The sequence below is a fragment of the Bos indicus genome, chromosome 28, assembly GCF_029378745.1.
Source record: "Bos indicus isolate NIAB-ARS_2022 breed Sahiwal x Tharparkar chromosome 28, NIAB-ARS_B.indTharparkar_mat_pri_1.0, whole genome shotgun sequence".
NCBI classification, from domain to species: Eukaryota; Metazoa; Chordata; class Mammalia; order Artiodactyla; family Bovidae; genus Bos; species Bos indicus.
The window spans coordinates 4,177,844-4,200,783 of record NC_091787.1 but is presented as its reverse complement, the minus strand read 5'-3'; the positions used below and the strand labels follow the sequence as shown (position 1 = coordinate 4,200,783).

Sequence of the window (22,940 nt, the reverse complement as noted above, 5' to 3'; positions counted from 1 at the left end):
AGAAAAAACAAAGAGAAAAGTGGAAACATCAAGAAAGAAATATTCATCCACATATTTGAATGGTGATTTTAAATAAAGAATTAGAGACAGAGAGAGAGGAAGGAGGTGGTGGGGCTCAGTGATGACAGCAAAGCTGATACCCCAGCAGGAAGACGTAGTGGCCTCAAGGTGGGAGCCTGTCTCCACTCCAGGAAGATTCTGTCCTCAGCTGAGTTCCGGGGCAGCTCAAGTGACCACCCCCACCCCTTGGACCGGCACTTTTGCTTCCCCAGGTCCTGCCCTGAGCAGCTCTGGGCCATGGCCTGGGCTCCTGCAACTCCATCCCTTTGGCCTCTGGCCTGTGATTGAACATTATATAGTCCTGTTGGCAGTGGTTGTTTCACCAAAAGCATTCATGAAATGGAAACAGTAAATGGAAATAATTTAAATCATGTCATAGAACGTCCATGCAGCTCGATTTCTTGTGGATAAAAGGATTAACCTAAAGGTAACAACCTCACAGTTGTCCTGAGGATCAAATGAGCTATTAGGGCTCTTCTGAGGGCGCGTGGCACAGAGCTGGCCCCGTCTGGCCTTGGGTGCACCCTGGGAGACGGCCCACTGAGGCCTTGCCTGCATCCCCAACCTTAAGCTCTTTAGTTCAGAGGCTGCCACACCTGACAACTTGCACAATGGGAAGCTTCAGTTTTTCAGGCAGAGTGGTAACCTTCGATTTCAACTCATGAATTTTACATGTAAAGAGTGTAATTTCCTCCTCTCAAGCTAAGGACAGACTGAGCCAGTGGAGATCCCATGAGCATCCCACCACCAGGGTGACTGACACCCACCCCTGGGAAGTGATCTGTGGCCGCAAGGGCCACTACCCACAGGACAAGCTGGGGACTAGGGGGCCCAGCCTCTGCATGCCCATGTGTGAGGACAGGTAAGAGCCAGCGATGATCTGATCTTTACTGGATGCTTCCTGTGGGCTAAGTCGCTTCAGTGTTTGACTCTTTGCCACCCTATGGACTATAGCCCGCCAGGCTCCTCTGTCTATGGAATTCTCCAGGCAAGAATGCTGGAGTGGGTTATCATATCCCTCCAGGGGATCTTCCTAACCCAGGGATCAAACCAGGGTCTCATGTCTCCTGCATTGGCAGCAAGTTCTTTACCACTAGCGCCACCTGGGAAGCCCTAGTCTTAATAGCTGAGACATAAAAGCAACCTAAATGTCCATCAATAAATGAATGGATAGAGAAATTATGGTATTTATATACAGCAGAATACTTCTCAGTCATAAAAAAGGAAGGAAATCTTGCCATTTATGACAGTCTGGATGGACCCTGAGGGCATTATGTTAAGGGAAGTAAGTCACACAAGAAAAGATAAATACCATACAATCTCACTTACACGTGGAATCTAAAGGGAAAAAAAAAAATTGAGTTCCTGGATGTAGAGAACAGATTGGTGGTTGCCTGAGGCAGCAGGTCTGGACGTGGATGAAATAGGTCCGGGGGTGGGGCGGGTCGAAAGGAACAAGCTTCCAGTTACAGAATGTGTTAAGTCCTGGGGATGTGACGTACAGGATGGTGACTCTAATTAATAGTACTTGATTATTATTATAATACAATATACAATAATAATACAATAATACAATATTGCATACTTGACAGTTGTTGAGAATAGGTCTTAAAAGTTTCCATGACAGGAAAAAAGAATTCTGTAACCATATTTGGTGACAAATAATGACTGGACTTATTGTGGGGATCATTTTGCAATGTATACAAACACTGAATTACGACATTTATACCTGAAACTAATATAATGCTATTTCAATTATACCATTTTTTTAAAAAAGTGGAAAAGAGAGAGAAGAGAGAAGCAGGAAGAGGCAGTGTGAAGACTCAGCTGGACACCGTGGCTTTGAGGGGACCCAGGAGCTGAGGCACATGGTGGTCTTTGGAAGCTGGAAAAGGCGAGGAAATACACCCATGTCATACACCCATGACAGCCTCAGAAGGAAGGCTGCCCACTGAGATTCCCTTTCAGACTTCTGACCTAAACAGTAAGATAATAAATTTGCTTGAGCCACAAACAGAAACTCACTGAGAACAAAGCACATCACTTGAAATTTCAGAAGGGAGATCCTAAAGATTTTCTGACAAAGCAAATGTTCATATTCAGGAATCAGAATGTTCTAATCAACTTTAGAAAACAGAAGATAAAGGAGAAACGCTTTTCAAAATTCTGAAGGAAAATTATCTCTAACTTAGAACTCTATACCCAGCTAAGCCATCAGACAACTGTGACTGTGGAAAGATTTTTAAGCAGGTGAAACCTAAAATATTAACCCCTCATACCCCTGGAACATGTACTTCACTAAAATTAAACAGATAAAAGGAAAGATATGGGATCCAAGAGAGAGGGGAATCCAATGCAGAAAAGTGAAGGGAAATGTTAAGGTAACAGTTTCCCAGTGATGGGAAACCCCTGGTTGACAGCTACATGCAGGCCTAGAAAGCAACCAGTCCAGGGTGGGCTCTAGAAAAATGTGTTTGAACTTACTGAAGGGGGAGTCATACTTCTGTCAGAGTTGATAACTTTAATCAGGAAAAACAAAAAAGTAAAGATATGAACGGAGTCAAGTAACACATCAAAATCTGTTTTCTACCCCACACTGAAGGATTTGATCCCACTGGTGAGAGGAAGAAGGGATATCTGGAAAGCTGTGACTTCCACCATGGCCCAGCTGACCTTGGAGGATGGCAGGTGTCTGCGAGAGACAGCCCAGTGAGGCACATGTAACGCTCTTGGGCTAAACAGCTCAACTGAGGCTGGCTCCTAAGGTTGTCAGTCAGGGATGCAAGCGCCTATGGCCATACTGAGCACTCTGGAAGCGTCCGATCTCATTTACTCTGGAAGCCAAGCAGGGTGGGTCCCAGTCATTAGTCACAGTAACAACAGGTTATACTCACTGCCAAGGACTGGATCTAACATTTTACTGACACTATTTCTTACAACTCAAGAGGTACTCTCATCATCCCCATTTTATGGATAAGGAAGTTGAGGCTTTAAGATGTTAAGCAAATGACACAGGGCTCACGTATGGTTGCTGGACTTCACAGCCAGTTGGGCTTCAGACTCTGCATTCTTGGCTGCTACACTGTGTGGTGTTAGGATGGGAGACTGTCCTGGAAAACCAGATGCTATGGGTCCTTCTTTTACTAACTTCAAAGCAAGGGCAGCTCCACAGTTTATAGATGGGATGGGGGGCAGGGGCAGTTTAGGGACAGCAGTGTGGCTTGTAACTGCAGGTGTGTGCAAGAGCTTGTGTGGGGCAGGGTACAGGATACCCACTTGAAGCCCCATCAGCATAGGAAGCACGCTGTCCTTTGACTAAGACTTCAGGTTGACTTGGGAGGGTCCGAGAAGACCGAGAGAGAAAAAGCCCCACCTACCCACTCACCCCCCACAGCTGCCCCTACACCAAGACCTCAACTGTTTGGGCTGCAGCCCATTTCCTGCCTCTCCACTATGGGCTTACCTGCCTGGCTCTGATGCCGGAACTGGCCGGGAGAGAAGTCTATAGCCATTTGCACCCAAGTAGCTTTGTCCCCAAACTGGAAATGCATTACAAACACATCAAAAAGTAAATAAAAGTCATCTTACTCAGTCTTCAACACATACATAGCAGGAGAAAACAAGTAACCAGATTGGGTGCACACCCACTCAGCAAGGACTGGCCAGGGCCCCAGCTTCCCCACTGCTCTGGACTACCTGGAGGGCAGCAGCTCAGTGCCATTTAGCTGGCAAGCCATACGATCCATACAAGCCAAGAACTGTTCAACTGACTCCTCAGCTCTTAGTGAGTCTTCTCTGGCTTCCCAACAAGCAGAGCCACAGAGGGCCCCTCTGCCCCCAGTGCACGGACCAGGGGAGTGACTCTCCAATCCGGATGTGCAGCACAAACAGCTGGGCCTCTGGGGAACGAACACACATTCCAGGGATTTGGATACAGACAGTCCTACAAGCAAATGCTGAAACCACGTTTCAGCATTTCCCATGGGACTTATATTCCTATTCAAACGTTTTACAAGAAGTCTCTAAGGCACTGCAGAAATTGAGCCTTGTTGCTATGGACTGAATGCTGGTCCCCAAATTCAGACTGTTATTGTTGTTCAGTCGCTCAGTTGTGTCTGACTCTTTGCGACCCCACGGACTACAGCACACCAGGCTTCTCTGCCCTTCTCCCGTCTCCCAGAGCTTGCTTAAACTCATGTCCATTGAGTTGGTGATGCCTTCCAACCATCTCGTCCTCTGTTGCCCCCTTCTCCTCTTGCCCTCAATCTTTCCTAGTATCAGGATCTTTTCCAATAAGTCGGCTCTTCATACCAGGTGGCCAAAGTATTGGAGCTTTAGCATCAGTCCCTCCAGTGAATGTTCAGGATTGATTTCCTTTAGGATTGACTGGTTTGATTTCCCTGCTGTCCAAGGGACTCTCAACAATCTTCTCCAGCACCACAGTTCGAAATTCAGATATTGATGCCCTAATTCCCAATGTGACATGTCTGGAGCCGTTGGCAGTAATCAGGGCTAGATTGGGCAAATGGGGTGGGGCCCTAGTCTGATGGGGTAACGCCCTTCTAAGAAGAGATACCAGAGACTGTTGTCTTCAGACGCATAGAGAAGTAAGGTGAGCACATTGCAAGATGGTGGCCTCCTACAAGCCCAGGAAAGAGGCTTCAGAATGAAACCTACCTTGCTGGCACCTTGGTCTTGGACTTTGAGCCTCCAGAGCTGTAAAAAAACAAATTTCTGCTGTTTAAGCTGCCCACTCTGTGGTATTTCATTATGGCAGCCCAAGCAGATGAATATACCTGCGTTTCTTTTTAATTTCATTTTCCATGGCTCTTGTTTCAGTTACATTGGTCTTCCAGGTCCTTCAGAACCAACCCCAGGACATTCTGATTACAGTTCTCTCTGCACACTCACCCCTTGCCCCCTCCTCTGTCACCTGAGCCCCACATTTCGAGGACTGGCTGATCTCATCCAAATTCTCAGCTTAAATGCCCTTCCAGAAGCGGTGAGAGGTTTGCTATTTGCCCATCTTATTTCAAACTTTTCTTCCTTTGAAATGTTAAGCCTATTTATGATACATCGCATAACTTCTCTCTGTCACATGTACTTTCTCTAATTCAGTTTTACTGATTAAGGCCCTTGGGTGGCAAAGTTTAATGGAAGCTAGCTACTTTATTATATATCTTTGTCAAATGTGTACTTGTTTGAGGCAACCTGAATTAAAGAAAGTCACGAGAAGTGTAAGACATGCCCTTTCTAGTAGTTCTCTTTTGATAGCCAGAGCCTTTATAAAGTTGATGCTGCATTTTAATTCAGAAGTCAACATAACAGTTAAATACATGTAGTAAGTTGAACGTGTTAGTGAAATAGGAGCTAGGCTTTGTATTTCCAAACATGTTTCCAAAAGCCTGTTTTATTTTAAAACACACACAGGGTTGGACACAAACGTCTTTTTAACCATTGTGGAGCAAATTTCACTGACTGCTTAACTTGATAGCTCTCCCTCTGTACTGAGTCCACTGTTCTCGAAGCCTTATAAAGGATGAGAAGATGGGTCGCTTCCTTTACTTCCCTCTTTGTTGTAATACGAGTCCATGAATGACAGAAATTACACGACCAATTTTTCCGTAACCATTTGGCAATCATTAAAGCTTCGCAGTTGCTGGTTTTCCTACTGGTGTTTTACAACCTAAGGTAAAAACAGAGAGATGGCTCATGAAATCATACAACACTTGGGCACTGGCGAAAGAAAAACACACGACATCTGTGCAGAGTTTTACAGACTGAAAAACAATCAGTGGAGACAGCAGCACCGTTAATAGAAGCAGCAGTGTCTCAAAGAGGCGATGGGCATGGCCATGGTGCCCGCAGCCAGGTTTCCTGAACTTCAAGGCGAGCATGTTCCAGTATGTTCACTCTCACACCATTGACTTCTGAGATTAAGAAATCAACTCCATCATCCTCAGAATAAAGGTTTTGGTGTCTATTTTAGCTTTATGCCTCTCTCACCAAATTCCGAAGAATAGCAGGGAGATTAAAAAAACACATCTTAAATGAACAATGCAAAGAAATAGCAGAAAACAAACGAATGGGAAAGACTAGAGATCTCCTCAAGAAAATTAGAGACTCCAAGGGAATGTATCATGCAAAAGACAGACACAACAAAGGACAGGAGTGGTGTGGACCTAACAGAGCAGAAGACAGTAAGAGGTGGCAAGAGCACACAGAAGAACTGTACAAAAAAGGTCTTCAGTTCAGTTCAGTTGCTCAGTCGTGTCCGACTCTTTGCGACCCCATGAATTGCAGCACACCAGGCCTCCCTGTCCATCACCAACTCCCGGAGTTCACTCAAACTCACATCCATCAAGTCGGTGACGCCATCCAGCCATCTCATCCTCTGTCATCCCCTTCTCCTCCTGCCCCCAATCCCTCCCAGCATCAGAGTCTTTTCCAATGAGTCAACTTTTCGCGTGAGGTGGCCAAAGTACTGGAGTTTCAGCTTTAGCATCAGTCCTTCCAAAGAACACCCAGGACTGATCTCAGTTAGGATGGACTGGTTGGACCTCCTTACAGTCCAAGGGACTCTGAAGAGTCTTCTCCAACACCACAGTTCAAAAGCATCAATTCATCCCACCCTCTCCCTCTCCCACAGAGTCCACTGAAACATGTATAATATCATAGATGAAACGAGTCGCCAGTCCAGGTTCGATGCACGATACTGGATGCTTGGGGCTGGTGCACTGGGACGACCCAGAGGGATGGTACGGGGAGGGAGGAGGGAGGAGGGTTCAGGATGGGGAACATGTGTATACCTGTGGTGGATTCATGTTGATATATGGCAAAACCAATACAATATTGTAAAGTTAAAAAATAAAATAAATAAATAAATAAAAAGCATCAATTCTTAGGTGCTCAGCTTTCTTCACAGTCCAACTCTCACATCATACATGACCACTGGAAAAACCACAGCCTTGACTAGATGGACCTTTGTTGGCAAAGTAATGTCTCTGCTTCTGAATATGCTATCTAGGTTGGTCATAACTTTCCTTCCAAGGAGTAAGCGTCTTTTAATTTCATGGCTGCAATCACCATCTGCAGTGATTTTGGAGCCCCAAAAAATAAAGTCTGACACTGTTTCCACTGTTTCCCCATCTATTTCCCATGAAGTGATGGGGCCAGATGCCATGATCTTCGTTTTCTAAATGTTGAGCTTTAAGCCAAATTTTTCACTATCCTCTTTCACTTTCATCAAGAGGCTTTTTAGTTTCTCTTCACTTTCTGCCAATAAGGGTGGTATCATCTGCATATCTGATGTTATTGATATTTCTCCCAGCAATCTTGATTCCAGCTTATGCTTCATCCAGCCCAGCGTTTCTCTTGATGTACTCTGCATATAAGTTAAATAAGCAGGGTGACAATATACAGCCTTGACATACTCCTTTTCCTATTTGGAACCAGTCTTTTGTTCCATGTCCAGTTCTAACTGTTGCTTCCTGACCTGCATATAGGTTTCTCAAGAGGCAGGTCAGGTGGTCTGGTATTCCCATCTCTTGAAGAATTTTCCACAGTTTATTGTGATCCACACAGTCAAAGGCTTTGGCATAGTCAACAAAGCAGAAATAGATGTTTTCTCTTGCTTTTTCGATGATCGAGTGGATGTTGGCAATTTGATCTCTGGTTCCTCTGCCTTTTCTAAAACCAGCTTGAATATCTGGAAGTTCACGATTCACATATTGCTGAAGTCTGGCTTGGAGAATTTTGAGCATTACTTTACTAGCATGTGAGATGAGTGCAATTGTGTGGTGGTTTGAGCATTCTTTGGCATTGCCTTTCTTTGGGATTGGAATGAAAAAAGGTCTTAATGACCCAGATAACCACAATGGTGTGGTCACTCACCTAGAGTCAGACATCCTACGGTGTGAAGTCAAGTGGGCCTTAGGAAGCATTACTATGAACAAAGCTAGTAGAGGTGACAGAATTCCAGTTGAGGTATTTCAAATCCTAAAAGATAATGCTGTTAAAGTGCTGCACTCAATATGCCAGCAAATTTGGGAATCTCATCAGTGGCCACAGGACTGGAAAAGGTCAGTTTTCATTCCAATCCCAAAGGAAGGCAATGCCAAAGAATGCTCAAACTACCATACAATTGCGTTCATTTCGCATGTTGGCAAGGTAATGCTCAAAATCCTTCAAGCTAGGCTTCAACAGTATGTGAACTGAGAACTTCCAGATGTAGACACTGGATTTAGAAAAGGCAGAGGAACCAGAGATCAAATTGCCAACATCCACTGTCTCAGAGAAAAAGCAAGAGAATTCCATGAACCATCTACTTCTGCTTCACTGACTATGCTAAAGCCTTTGACTTTGTGGATCATAACCAACTGTGGAAAATTCTTAAAGAGATGGGAATACTGGACCAACTTACCTGCCTCCTGAGAAACCTGTATGCAGGTCAAGAAGAAACAGAACCAGATATGGAATAAACATACAGGCTCAAAACTGGAAAAGGAGTACGTCAAGGCTGTATATTGTCACCCTGTTTATTTAACTTATATACAGTGTAGGTCATGCGAAATGCTGGGCTAGTTGAAGCACCACTGGAATCAAGATTGCCAGGAGAAATATCAACAACCTCAAATATGCAGACGATACCACCCTAATGGCAGAAAGCAAAGAGGAACTAAAGAGCCTCTTGATGAAGGTGAAAGAGGAGAGTGAAAAAGTTGGCTTAAAACTCAACATTCAGAAAGCTAAGATTATGGCACCTGGTCCCATCACTTCACAGCAAATAGCTGGGGAAACAATGGAAACAGTGACACACTTAATTTTAGTGGTCTCTGTGGATGGTGACTGCAGCTATGAAATTTTAAAAGACACTTGCTTCTTGGAAGAAAACCTATGAAAAATCTAGACAACATATTAAAAAGCAGAGATGTCACTTTGCTAACAAAGATCCACGTAGTCAAAGCTATAGTTTTTCCAGTAGCCATGGATGTGAGAGTTGGACCATAAAGAAGGCTGAGCGCCGCAGAACTGATGCTTTTGAATTGTGGTATTGGAAAAGACTGTTGAGAGTCCCTTGGACAGTAAGGAGATCAAACCAGTGAATCCTAAGGAAATCAACCCTAAATATTCATTGAAAGGACTGATGCTGAAGCTAAAGCTCCAATACTCTGGCCACCTGATGTGTAAAGTTGACTCACTGGAAAAGACCCTGATGCTGAGAAAGACTGAAGGCAGAAAGAGAAGGGGACGACAGAGGATGAGATGGTTGGATGGCATCACCAACTTAATGGACATGAGTTTGAGCAAACTCTGGGAGATGGTGAAAGACAGGGAAGCCTGGCATGCTGCAGTCCACGGGTCGCAGAGTCAGACACGACTTAGGAACTGAACACCACCACCACAAAATTCAAAATCGAATTTCAAGGTTATGTATTCTGAAATTTCAGACATACTATAAATAGAAGACTATTTTAGTCCTAAGCAGGCAGTCCAGTGGTTAGGACTCCATGCTTTCATTGCTAAGGGCCTGGCTTCAGGCCCCATTCAAGAAACTAAGGTCCTTGGCAATGAAATGGGAGCTAATGAATCCAAACTAGAAGGAGAGGCATCTTCTTGATGTCACCAGGACTAGATCATGCACCCTGGTTAGTATGTTAGGAGCGGATCATTTTTATGCTGTATAAGACTGTCTATTTTATGCCTGGTGTGTTTTCTGTTAGTTTTCTTCTTAGTTCCTTAAGAAAACTCTAGATGATAGAAATAGTTCTTTGCCTAAAGGGAAGGACAAAATTCTGTTGTTTGATAAATTTTAACCCCTTTGGAAAAACTTTTTCCTAATTAACATCAACTCATTTTTATGTAGACATTGGAATAAAGCTTATCCATGAATATAAAAAAAAAAACAAAACAAAAATAGTTCTTTGCGTGTATTAAAGCTTGACTGCTGTTCATTTTGATAAATTATTTAGTACCGTACTTTGCTGTTTTACTATATGTTGCTAAATGCAATGTGAAAACCCATCACATTTTATTAAATGGTACTTACCAAGCATTTCCTCTAACTTTGTTGTGGCAGGTTCGTTCACGTTAAATATATAATCATTATTTCTAGGAGAAAAAATAATAAGCTTTCTTACTGCATAAATTAGGACAAAAAGACAACATTCATTTTTTATATAGTAAGAATGTTTAAATAGTCTTCCTCAAGGGTAGTTTTAAATAGCTGAAAGTTGTGTGTATATGAATATATATGTAAGGATACACACACACACGACATGCCCCCCACTCGGATTTTCTTATAATTAACCAATATGTGTGCACGTGTACTCAATCCCTCGGTCATGTCCAATTCTTTGCTCCCAATGGACTGCGCCCACCAGGCTCCTCTGTCCAGGGAATATTTCAGGCAATAAAGGAGTGGGTTGCCATTTCCTACTCCAGAATTAACCTATAAATTTCAATAATTAGGTCTAAGCCAAAATGCTGGCCTAAAGCAAATTTTTTCTTTGCTTCAGTGTAATTTTTATTCATAGCCACATAAAATCTGCATGGGAACGCAGAGTGACTTCACTACTCAGAACGTGCAGAAGTGAAGCATGACGTGATGTTTCCTAGACCACATGCATCTCCACAGTTCTCTCTATGGACTCGGTGTTCGACTGCTTTGAGCTGTCGCCGCCCCGAGCCCACCCTGGGCATCATGCTCTGTTACTTACACCTTCTTCTTCTCCACCACACCGAGCCTCACAAAAGCTGCTAAGGCATTTTTCTGTACGTCGGAGGATAATACATCGTAACACTGTGAGGCCCCTAAAACACAGGGATGAGGGAGTGAGTGACCTCCTGTTTGTTCTCAGCTGACAGAAAGCACCGCCTTCAGGGTTGTGACTCACCTTGATCGAGAAGCTGACTTGTGAATTTTCTAACTCTTATGAAGTACTGTTTCTCAGTGAAGTAGTCTTCTTCTTCGTTCAAGAGGTATTTGCAAATTATCTGATTTTTAAGAGGGGGGATAAGAGGAACAGAAAGTGAAAAAGGGAAGCCAACTACAATAGAACAGTAAAAATTTTACACTTACCCTCTTAATTGTATTCTGCCCCTCTATGGCAGAATAAAGACCCCTCCCCTTGCAAAAAAAAAGTTCTACCATTCCCTTGGGGAAGACACTTGCTCTTCAGACCGGAAATAAGTACAGGGTAGGACAGTCTCAGTTATATTTGTTATGGGAGGATGAAGGAGAACTTGCAAAGATTTACACACCTGATAAGATTCCACAAAAGGTTTAAAAAGTCCTATTAAAAACTCTAACACAGAATTTCCTTTTTCTGTAACTAGGATGTCCCTCGTCATCACTTGTATGGCCTCACTTTTACAAAGCAAGTAACAGCCTTCTTCAAAGTCCTGGAAGGGGAGGGGAAAAGACAGAATTCATCCACAAATTTATAATTTAGGTCAATGATCCACTGCTGGGCTCAGTGTATGCAGCCATGCACCCTTGAAACAAGAGAAACACTAGCTAATTCTGCAACCCTTCCCAGACCCACGGTTGTGGTTGTTAGGAGCCAGAGCAGCACTGTTTCGACGCTCAGAATATTGATCCTCAAATACAGTAAACACTGAAAACCTGATAAGCCTCAGAAACCATTACCTGGGCAACAGATCTTCTTTCACTTTGTATACAGCCATACTCTCCTCACATTTAAACAAAAGTGCATGCGGCAAGTCCGAAAAACACTGAGAATCATGTTATGCTCAAAATGGCTGCCCTCACTTCCTACTGAACAAAACCTGTGTCCCTCAGCGTAACGGACAGACTCCAGACCCACTTGCCAGTGCTGCTTCCACGCCTGCAAGCCAGCGGTCCAGCCCTAGGGGCCCGATCCTTCACCAGCTGTCCTCACCACCAGGCAGGACCACTGTTCTCCACTGTCTCTAAGCAAAAGACCCTAATCATTCCAGTAAGTTGTGCTGGAAAACGCGTCCTGATTGGTAAATTTTCTAACAGAATAGTTGGCTATTAGTTATTTTTACAGTGGCTGCACTAACAGTTCAACAATTTGGTTCCTCTCACCAAATAATCCCCAAATTATTGATTAAATGTGAAGAATTAAAACGGAGTTTGTTGAACTATAAGTGTCCATGTTTCTCTTTTGCACGTCTCTTTCTCTGCTGCATGTAGCCTTGAAGGAAGGGAAGACACACCTGTGAATCCAAGCCTAATATTTTCAGAACTCACACCATAAACACACAGCTTTTCTGCAGTTAAGGATTTACCTTTAGTGCATTTCCTGGAAGAAAGATGAACTCATCTGAAAAAACACTGCATAGGAAGCGAAAGCAACTGTAGACATCCTCTGGAAATAAATTCATTACACAAAATTACAACTCAGCTTTTTAAACAGGCAGGGAGTACCAAGCAGTTCATGATACTCCAAAATGTAGTATTTTATTTTTTTAAATTTATTTATTTTTAATTGAAGAATAATTGCTTTACAATAGCTTTGGTTTCTGCCATGAGTCAGCCATAGGTATACATATGTCCTGTTCCTCTTGAAGCTCAAAATGTAGTATTTTAAAGGCATATTATTCATATTCCAGGGGCAAGGAAGCTATGCTGTGTGCTTAGTTGCTCAGTTGTGTCTAACTCTTTGTGACCCCAAGGACTGTAGCCTGCCAGGCTCCTCTGCCCATGGGGATTCTACAGGCAAGAACACTGGAGTGGGTTGCCATGCTCTCCCTCTAGGGGATCTTCCCACCCAGGGATTGAACCCAGGTCTCCCACATTGCAGGCGGATTCTTTATCATCTGAGTCACCAGGGAAGCCCATGAATATCGGAGTGGGTAGCCTATCCCTTTTCCAGGGGACTTTCCCGACCCAGGAATAGAACGGGGTCTCCTGCATTGCAGGCGGATTCTTTACCAGCTGAGCTACCAGGGAAGGAAGCTATAAACAATCTAAATTTTACCCACAAGTAAACTACAGTCTAGTATGATTTCAATGGTTGAAGCTGAATTACAATCAGGCTTCTAATCAGTCAGTGTGGAAATGAGCAAGTGGCCTTAAAGCCAGGGCACTTCACTTCACCTGTGCATGGTTTCCTAGCAGAGAAGGAAAGGAATGGCTTCCTCCCTTCCTTCCACATTAACATCTGCCGATGTCTCTACCCCATCTTTGGCACTAGAACACACTGGCACACAACACTAGAAACTACTGTCTTACCCCTCAGATGTGTGGGTCTTCCTGCCCCATCAGATACAGACATTCATCTTTCTGGCATGACTTTTCTCATCATAAAAATATACCTCCATGCGGACACAAACGGTCGCCTCCAATTTCAGAGTGTTCACACTGAAATACTCCAGAAGACTACGTATGTGCCCCTCAGCTGTGGATGAATCCCAACGTGAGAAGCCTCAGGGAGAACTAGGATCAAGGTCTGAGTTTCCTTTGTCCTGAGCTAAGCTGTCTGACCCCTCTGGGCCCCAGTTTCCTCATTCACAAAATGACATTTCCTTCCAAGGCTAAAGGTCTGCAGCTGAGCCCAGTGTACCTCCACTCTGGCTTTTCCTTAAAATGATCTACAGAGCTCTGGATGACAAACACAAAAACAACCAACTGAATCAGAGGCTTTCGGGGAAGGAACTCAGCCTCCAAAAATTCTACAGTGCAGCCCTGACTACAGGTTTCTGTGAAAAACACGGCTCCACTTGTTGTTATACTCCTCGGTGCGACCAGCACGCTCCTGTATATGAGCACTCACACATCGCTGGGACTGTTCACCCACCCCGTCTGCTTCTGTCGGCTGAGGGAAGTGACATCAGAGAAAGCGCATCAGACCAGGCAATGGAGAGCTGTGCTCTCGTCTCATACCCTCAAGTAGTCAGAAATTTCTAAGCCTAGTGTTCCTCATTTATAAAAGGAGATGTTTAGATTAGATCATTTTTTTAGGTCCTTTGCAATTCCCGAGTTTTAGGCAGTTAGTCATGTATTTAGGAGGAAAAACCTGACTAATTCTTAGTACAGGCCCTTCCCTTGCTGGGGTGTGGGCTGCACACACGTGGCACGGCATTTAAAGCTTCAAATGTTGCTCCCTACATGGGACTGAATGGCCAGGTCTCTTCCAGAATTCAAGACCATGGTACCAAAAGTTACCTTTCCTGAACCCAGGTGTCATCTGCAATGCCATAGCGACTAAGGACGGACGGACAAAAACGTTGAGCAGCTGGTTCCTGTATGCCAAGCACATGAGGAGGGTGATATGCTGGAAAATGAGTCCATCCACCAGTTCCGAGTCTCCGCACTCCATTTTCAGAATCACCCGGTCTTTGACGAGGCTGACGATGTTGGAATGCAGAAGAATGCTGGACTGGATAACTGCTTCAGCAGCTTCATTATCTAAATAGGCAAGGACAATTCATTCAGGGAAATGGCAAAGAAATGGGCTGGGTCACTGCTGGGGGTCTTACCCCTAGTATGAATTAACGCTAGTGAAATGACACATTTACTGTTAAGTACAGGTACTGGTTTTAGCCCCACCAAATGAGGTAATGATACTACATGGGAAGGATATTTTAAAAGCAGTATATCATAAATCAACTCTTTTTAAGGACATATAACATACTTTTTCATCTACCCCAAATCTGTTAGCCATTCTGAAATGCACATCAACTCCCATTTTGAAAGCCAACACTTTCTCAGGAATCACATTTTTGTAATATCAAGTTACATGACAAGAAAATCACATATGTGAATCTAAGAATACTAAGACAAGAATACATGCTAGGGACTTCCCTGGGGAGGGGAGGGGGGTCCAGTGATTAAGAACATGCCTTCTAATGGGTGGTTCTACCCTTCTAACGTGGGTTCAACCCTGGTCAGGGAACTAAAATTCCACATACTACACGTCAGTTAAGCCTGCAGCCTCAACTAAGACCCAATGCAGCCAAAAATAAATAAATTAAAATTTTTTTTTTTTAAAGAAGATATGCGACACACCTAAATTCCAAGATGGCAAGAATATCACTTTACAACTTTGGAGGTAAACCAAAGGGCAACCCGAACAGGCGCCCTCCAAGCTTCACGTCTCCCTGAGTACAAAGGGACACCAAGGAGACTTTTCTGGTTTTCCTGTATCAAAGGTAACTGAAGAAGTAGGTTCATAACAATTTCTGGTACGTCAGCACCCGACACTCCACCGGCCAAGAGATAGTTGAGGAGTTAGAATTATAAGCATGATAAAAGAGATGGGAGTATTTAACAATATTCTTGATAAGGGAACTCATTTTATTCTTACCCTGAGACAAAGAGCTGGCTGCTGCTGCTGCTAAGTCGCTTCAGTCGTGTCCGACTCTGTGCCACCCCATAGACGGCAGCCCACCAGGCTCCCCAGTCCCTGGGATTCTCCAGGCAAGAACACTGGAGTGGGTTGCCATTTCCTTCTCCAATGCATGAAAGTGAAAAGTGAAAGTGAAGTTGCTCAGTCATGTCTGACTCTTAGCGACCCCATGGACTGCAGCCCACCAGGCTCCTCCGTCCATGGGAGTTTCCAGGCAAGAGTACTGGAGTGGGGTGCCACTGCCTTCTCCGAAGAGCTGGCTGACAGGTGTGTAAAGGAGGCACGCTGCTCAAGCGGGACAACAGGTTCTGAATGCTTCATGGAAGGGACAAGTGGGAGGCGAAGTTTTTCCTTCCAGATTCAATCACATTCACTCTGGACTAATCTGCCTTGTCTCAGGTTGTTCATGGTAATGATACAGTGCGTGACACTATATATACAATACAATACGATTTATTTTACATATATAATATAATAATATGCATATCACAGCCTAGACATGAGAATGCTTAAGAATATGAAATAATCTGGGTAAAAAAGCAAAAAAGGAACCAAATATACACACCACGTTCTAAATTAGAAACTGTGTTTGATCATTTCTGGTACCTGACTTCTGGAACTTACCAACCGACTCTCACTTTGTATTAATGACAACTACAGCTGTCATGGTGGCTGCACAGGTACTTTTAGCTATGGATTAGCCACATATTTATCCCCTCTGGAAAAAGCAAAACACCTCAGAAAGACAGGTGCCTCCATTTTCATATGTTTCTGGGTATTCCTCTTTCACAACTTTATGCCTTATATTACAATCAACATGTCCTGTGCCTCCTATCAGACCATTACAATACTGGGAAGAGATGTATGATTCATCCTTACTTCCCTACTGGTGATCAACACTCGGCTGACCAGCACTCCTGTAAGTAATGCCTCCAGGCCTGTCAGCCACGCTGCCCTCTGCGGCTGCCTGGCTCTGCTGCCTGAGTGCTCATCTCTGAATGGCAGTCTTCCTGCTTGTCTCCCTGACTCCAGTCCCTCCCCACCGTGGTCCATCTTTAAACTGAAATCTGGCTACTTCCTAAGGCCAATCCGCCATACTTCCCTGCCTAAATCCACAGCTGCATTCTGTGACCTCCAACTCTAGTCCAGACTCCAAGACAGCAGGCCTCTGGGATCCAGCCTTTGTCCACATGTCCATCTCCATCACTCCTTCCCCAAAGCCAGTGCTCTAACGTCACCCGTCACCAGCGGGTCAAGAGACGCCCAGTGCTGTCGCCCCCTCACTGCGTGTTCCTACTCCCTGCATTAGCCATGCTCCTCCCCAGCTGTCTTCCTGAAGGGCTCCTAGTGCCCTTCAAGGCTGGTTTACAAGTCACACCTTGCTGAGTGTGGGCCCTTTCCCATGCACTATTCTCAGTAACCTCAGCAGTCTGTCCATAGCTCTCTGTCTTTATTTCAACGAATGACTAGTTTACACGTCACCAACCATCCTGCCTTCTATCCAGAACAGGGTTTACATCTTGTTCATCTTTGTACCCCTGGTACTCCCCAGGTTTAATGAGTGAACAGTCAGTAAGTATCTGACTATATATAATTGTATGGTCTTAAAAAGACTGCATTCTGGGACTTCCCTAGAGGTCCAGTGGTTAAAACTCTACGTTTCCAATGTAGGGGCGCAGGTTTGATCCTCGGTTGGGGAACTAAGATCCTGTATGTTATGGGTGTGCCCCCCTCAAAAGATTGCATTTTCAATTGCAGTCTCTACAATTTTAAATCAAAGAGATTGAAAGTAACTTAAGCTAACTACTGTCATATATATTCCAAACTCTGAGCATAGTACTCACAACTCCAATGAGGTTTTCAAAGCTGTTATTATCAGAGAATTGTATACAGTTCTGCAAGACTAGCCCTTTAATCCTTACAATCCAGTAAGGCAAAGGGTTGCAAATATGTGGTAAAAAGAGGTCGGTGTAGCGGGAAGAATATGTGGAGTACGAAGAGTCATCATTTATTCCCCACTCCACTGGATACAAAGGAGGGTGTTCTAGTCCTCTATCTACTTGGAGTCTCACAGTGAGACATGACATATAGACAATTATTCTCAAGTAATCAACAAGCTATGGTCAATGTCCTATAGTATAAAAACAGACTAAGCTTTCTTTCTCTGAGCAATGCTTTGCTCAAAGTCCGATATGGGTTTTTTTCATGTTTAGCTTTCCAAATTTAATAAATAAAAAAAGCAAGCATTCTCACCACATATGTCCCACATACGTACCAGGCCAAGTAAGAAACCCCCCGAAGGCCTGGGTTAAGCCTTTCAGCCATAAAGTTTTTTCCAACAGGGCATCAAAGTCCATGGATGGCCGGTTCTGAAGCAGGACAGCAACTATTAGCGGCCACGGGCTCAGGACCAGGTTTTGAATTTGGAGAAGCTGCATTTTATAGGCAACTTCAGTCACAAAGGTGTGCATCTCCTCTGACTGTTTCTGAGGAATATATCTAAAAGGAAGAATACAGAACAAGCAATCACAGTTCTGCTACTGAGACAACGTGAGAGGAGAAGGGAACGGGAGAAGACAGACCCTTTAGAGGATTCTCATGCTTTATGCCAACTGAATTCTCTCAGGTCACATTGAAAAAATATACCTGCACTTTACTAAAGTGTGATCTGTCTGTTCACCTTGAGAGCATGCTCTTGACAGGTGATTAAAATTACTCAAGTTAACAGGGTTCTATTATCCCTGATTTCAGGCAAAACAACACTTCTGCTGCTCTGTAAGTGGGACAGATCACTTCTTTTGTGAAAACTGATGCCTCCTCCACTGGACTGAACTACTATGCCTCGTTCAAATCCATAGTCTTTTGAACGTGTCTCTTGTAGAACACACCAATCAGGTTATGACAGGTATATGTTCTGTTGACAACTGCTCATGTCTGCATTGCTAGGCTGTACAGTGGGCCTGACTGCCACACTGTCCTTCTGAGAAGTTTCAGGGCACCTGCCCGGTGTTGCCAGGGTCCTCACCTTACACTCCTCATGCCTGGATCACTAAACACTGCACTGCATAATATCAGGAACCCACTCAGCTGGTTGGACCGTGGATATGCATATGACCTGACAGCAGTCACATAATAACCCACAAAATAATGTGAAAGCTGTAGCCAATGAGAACTCCCTGGTAATGGATACAATTGGCCAATTTGAGACTGAAAGAGTGAAGCTTGTGGCCACAAAAATCTAACTATCTGCTTCTGATAGCTAATGAAGCTGGAGCTGCTGTGGGACCACTGGCACTGCAGATAAATTATGAACGATGCTGCAGTCACGTGAGGCCTGGCTGAGCAGGTGGTCTGTATCCTTTACTCCCGCAGGTGTACTTCTCTGCATTAAGAAAACCCCCAAATGTGCATTTGCAGCTGCATCCTGAGAGAACCTAACATGTTTCCTTGCCCATAAAACTATAACCTTCTTGGGAACAGGGACTCACTCGCATTCACTATTACTAAACAGTCCTTTCCAGGATCAAAAATAAATACTCTGGCTGGCCTACCAAAAGTGCTCAACAATTGCCACACACGTGCTTGTTAACACACTTTTCTCGTTTGTGCTTTTAAGTTTGTAGGTTACTGGGGAGGGAGCCTGGGGAGAGGGAATCAGAAGAAACATCTGTCACTTTGAGAGCAGGCAATGGCGTCTTGTGTTTGTTTTAGCACTGTCTGGCTTGGCACGTTTAATATGCACAATGCAGCTGTCTGGAAAACACATTAATTGAAGCTTTCTCTTCTTATCATCTCAGAAAAGCGAGTTTCAGTTCTGCAAGTGGTCAACTCGAGAATTACAATTTACACTTTTAGATTTTTGTCCTTGTTTCTATGTCAGTTAGGAAAACACAGGCCTTGCACCTGGGAACCAAGTTATACGGGCTCCGCCCCATCCTCCCAGCGGCCAGAGATCGAAGCGACACAGGGTCTCCAAAGTACACATGAATGTTTCCAAACTTCTCAGAGAGGATTCTCCTGGCTTTCAACAATCCCTATGAATGTCACAACAGGGGGGAAAAATAGGAATAAATACAGAAATTAGTTGACATATAAACTAGCATTTTCTATAAATTCCAGTAAAGTCAAGCTTGGCTATCAAGCTTTACGTACAGTTGTAGATTCTTTTGGCTTAGGAACCCCTAGAAGCTCATATGCATACAGAGTTTCTTCCAATATCCTATCGTAACTGATGCTGATTGGAACAAGGTAGGTATCAAAAACTTCTCTTTTAAAAAATGGTTCCATCACAATATTTAGAAGACCTGTAAACACAGGGAGAAAGAGCTTTTCATACATATTGAAAAGGAGAGCAAACAAGGGCATGGAAAGATACTAAGAGTATACATTATATACCAAGCCCATAAATACAATATAGACAGTTGCACTTTTAAAGAAACACTTGTACTTATAAGGTAAAGAATATCTTGAAAAAAAAAAAAGAAAGTGTCATGTTCTATTAAGCAGCTAGGATAACACCACACCTGAAGTCTTTGGGTTTGCATTTTTCCTTCAATCTGTAAGGAACCTACCAAATTTTGGAGTCAATGTCTTGGCAGAGCGGCTTCTTGTCCCTTCGAGGAAAAATTCAACAGGAGCATAACCATTCTTTAAAGAGAAAACACAAACAAACAAAACAAAACACAAAACCCGTTGCCTACTCTCAAAGTGATAAATGCTTCTTTTGATTCCTTTTCCCAAGTTCCCTCCCCAGCCCTCTGAGCAAACACTGCTCACAGTGAAACTTAAACAAGGGAGCCACGCAGAGTAAACAGATTGCTGAGGTTACACACATTCCTCAAGGGGAAAGAAACAGCTAAGTGGTCCACTCGGAAGTTAAGATTTAAATAAGACCTTACAGCAAACGTCAGTGAAAAGAAAGCACAGCTTGAAAGTACTGGGTAGTTATTTGCATTTACCCGTAACATGGTTTTCACATATTCGGAGAACACGGCCCAGTAGAGCTTATTGCCACCAAAGGTGCGCCGCATGAAGAAAGCCCCCGACATCCGCAGCAGCTCACCAACCATCTTCATTCCCAGGAAGTCTACCAAAGACAGGCTGGTTAATATTTATCCACAGAGTGCAACTTCCTATAAATACCTCAAGTCAAATTCTATTAAGACAGGTTTTATGTATGTAAGACACTCCTCATCTTAAGAAGAAACATCTAATGGGATTATGGGAAAGAACGGCCTCGGTGGGCAGGTGCTGGTAAGGGGGTTACCTTGTGCACCCTCCTTCCCATGCACCTCTGCTTCTACAACCAGACCAGCAAGAGACAGGGGCAGCAGCCTCAACTGTGGCACCATGCCAACCTTTTTAGTCAGTACTGCTGCTGACCTCAGAACGTGAGTGCTCAGTTGTTTGTGTCCAACTCTTTAAGACCCTATGGACTGTAGCTGGCCAGGTTCCTCTATCCATGGGATTCTCCAGGAAAGAATATTGGAGTGGGATGCCATGCCCTCCTCCAGGGGATCAAACCGGCATCTCCTGCATTGGCAGGCAGATTCTTTACCCACTGAGCCACCTGGGAAGCCTGGCCCTGACGACAGATCAACACATCCTTCATGCTCTGGACAGGCAGGCCAAACTCACTCACTCTCTCCTTTCCTTTTTACCCATCAGGTAAAAATATTGATATTCTTTTAGAAGCACAGATTAGAAAAGAAAATTCAACAATGAAAAGAAAGAGTTCACTATCAGTTTTTAAAAAGTTCTTTTCATTTTATCCTAATTTTCAAATAACTTTTTCACATGTCTATATAGATGGAAATGCTTTTAAAGTGCTTAGGTTCCTGGCAGTTTTAATTTTACTGTTAGTGCTCAGTTGTGTCTGACTCTTTGTGACCTCATGGACTGTAGCTCACCAGGCTCCTCTGTCTACGGAATTTTCCAGGCAAGAATACTGGAGCGGGTTGCCATTTCCTCTTCCAGGGGATCATCCCGGCCCAGGGATCAAACTCAATCTTTAGTCCCCTACTTTGGCAGGCAGATTATTGACCACTGTGCCACCTGGGTTTATTAACAAAGGTGTTGATTAAATCCAGGTGGCTCAGATGGTAAAGAATCTGCCTGCAATGCAGGAGACCCAGGTTTGATCCCTGGGTTGGGAAGATCCCCTGGAGAAGGAAATGGCAAATCACCCCTCCAGTATTTGTCTGGAGAATCCTAGAGACAGAGAAGCCTGGTGGGCTACAGTCCATGGGGTCACAAAGGGTCAGACATGACTGAGCACGCGCATACATGGTTGAATCCCAGCTTTCCTGGCTACCTATAAGGAAGATAAAAAACAATTTCTTCACCTTGGTAATCCTACTTCTTGGAATCAATTCTACAGAAATAAAAGCACTAATATGAAAATAAACTGAAGAGTTGTTTGTTACAGCAAAACTACTACATTATGATACATACACACTGCTGAATCTTATGTAGCAATAAAAATCTTAGACATGAAGTTAGAATCTTACCAGAGAAGTCACACCACATACAAAGATTAAACCAAAACACATCAAGGACCTAAATACAAAACCTAAGTCTATAGAACTTTTAGAAGAAAATATAGGGAGAAAGCTTTATAACATTGGATTTGACAATGATTTCTTGGATATGAGACCAAAAGCACGGAAAATAAAAGAAACAACAGACAAACTGGACTACAGTTGTCCTTGTGTTGGGAGAAGTCCGTGGGGGACTGGTTCTGGGACTCTTTGTGGGTACCAAAACACTTGGATGTTCAAATCCCTTATATAAAAGGGCAGAGTATTTGCATACAACCTAGCACACCTTAGTACACTTTAAATCAGCTCCAGATTACTTATAATTCTTAATACAACTGCTTGTAAATAGTTGCAAGTATACTGTAAATGCTATGCAAATAGTTCCCTGTGGATGGCAAGTTCAATTATTGCTTTTTGGAACTTTCTGGAGTTTTTATTCCAAATATTTTTGATCTATGGCTGGTTAAATCCATGGATACAGAACTTGTGGATACAGACCACTGACTGTAAATCAAAATGAAAAACTTCCATTCATCAAAGGATACAATCAACAGAGTGAAAAGGGATAAAATATTTACAATCACATATCTGATACAGAATATATAAAAAATTCCTACAACTCATCAACAAAGAAAAGAAACAATCCAAAAGACTTAAAATACTCCTCTGAAGAGGATATAGAACTGGCCAACAAGCATATGAAAAGATGCTTAACATAACTAATCACCAGGGAAATACAAATACTCATGACGAGATATCACTTCAAACCCATTATGAAGACTATTATTAACAACAAAAGAAAAAAATCTAAAAAACCAGAAAATAATCAGTGTTGGTTGGATGTGGAGAAAGTGAACCTGCATGCACTGCTGGGGTGCAGCCACTACAGAAAACAAAATGGCAGTTCCTCAAAAAATTAAAAATAAAATTACCATCTAACCCAGCAATTCTACTTCTGGGTACATATCTGGAAGAACTGAAAGCAGAGCCTCAGACAGGTATT

General features: G+C 43.4%; 1 protein-coding gene across 2 annotated transcripts in view; it reads right to left on the bottom strand.

The window, feature by feature from the left end:
• Positions 1 to 5,450: 5,450 nt before the first annotated feature.
• Positions 5,451 to 22,940, bottom strand: part of GNPAT (glyceronephosphate O-acyltransferase) — a 40,531-nt gene continuing 23,041 nt past the window's right edge. For both annotated transcript variants that reach the window (XM_070781972.1, XM_070781973.1), the window contains 12 exons: positions 20,357 to 20,484; positions 19,970 to 20,045; positions 19,551 to 19,702; positions 19,302 to 19,432; positions 17,674 to 17,897; positions 14,216 to 14,458; positions 12,337 to 12,416; positions 11,323 to 11,463; positions 10,956 to 11,055; positions 10,779 to 10,872; positions 10,109 to 10,170; positions 5,451 to 5,746 (listed from right to left, as the gene is read on the bottom strand). In XM_070781972.1, coding sequence (XP_070638073.1) covers positions 5,703 to 5,746; positions 10,109 to 10,170; positions 10,779 to 10,872; positions 10,956 to 11,055; positions 11,323 to 11,463; positions 12,337 to 12,416; positions 14,216 to 14,458; positions 17,674 to 17,897; positions 19,302 to 19,432; positions 19,551 to 19,702; positions 19,970 to 20,045; positions 20,357 to 20,484 — 1,475 coding nt within the window. In that variant the 3' untranslated portion in view covers positions 5,451 to 5,702. The remainder of the gene's footprint in view (positions 5,747 to 10,108; positions 10,171 to 10,778; positions 10,873 to 10,955; positions 11,056 to 11,322; positions 11,464 to 12,336; positions 12,417 to 14,215; positions 14,459 to 17,673; positions 17,898 to 19,301; positions 19,433 to 19,550; positions 19,703 to 19,969; positions 20,046 to 20,356; positions 20,485 to 22,940) is intronic.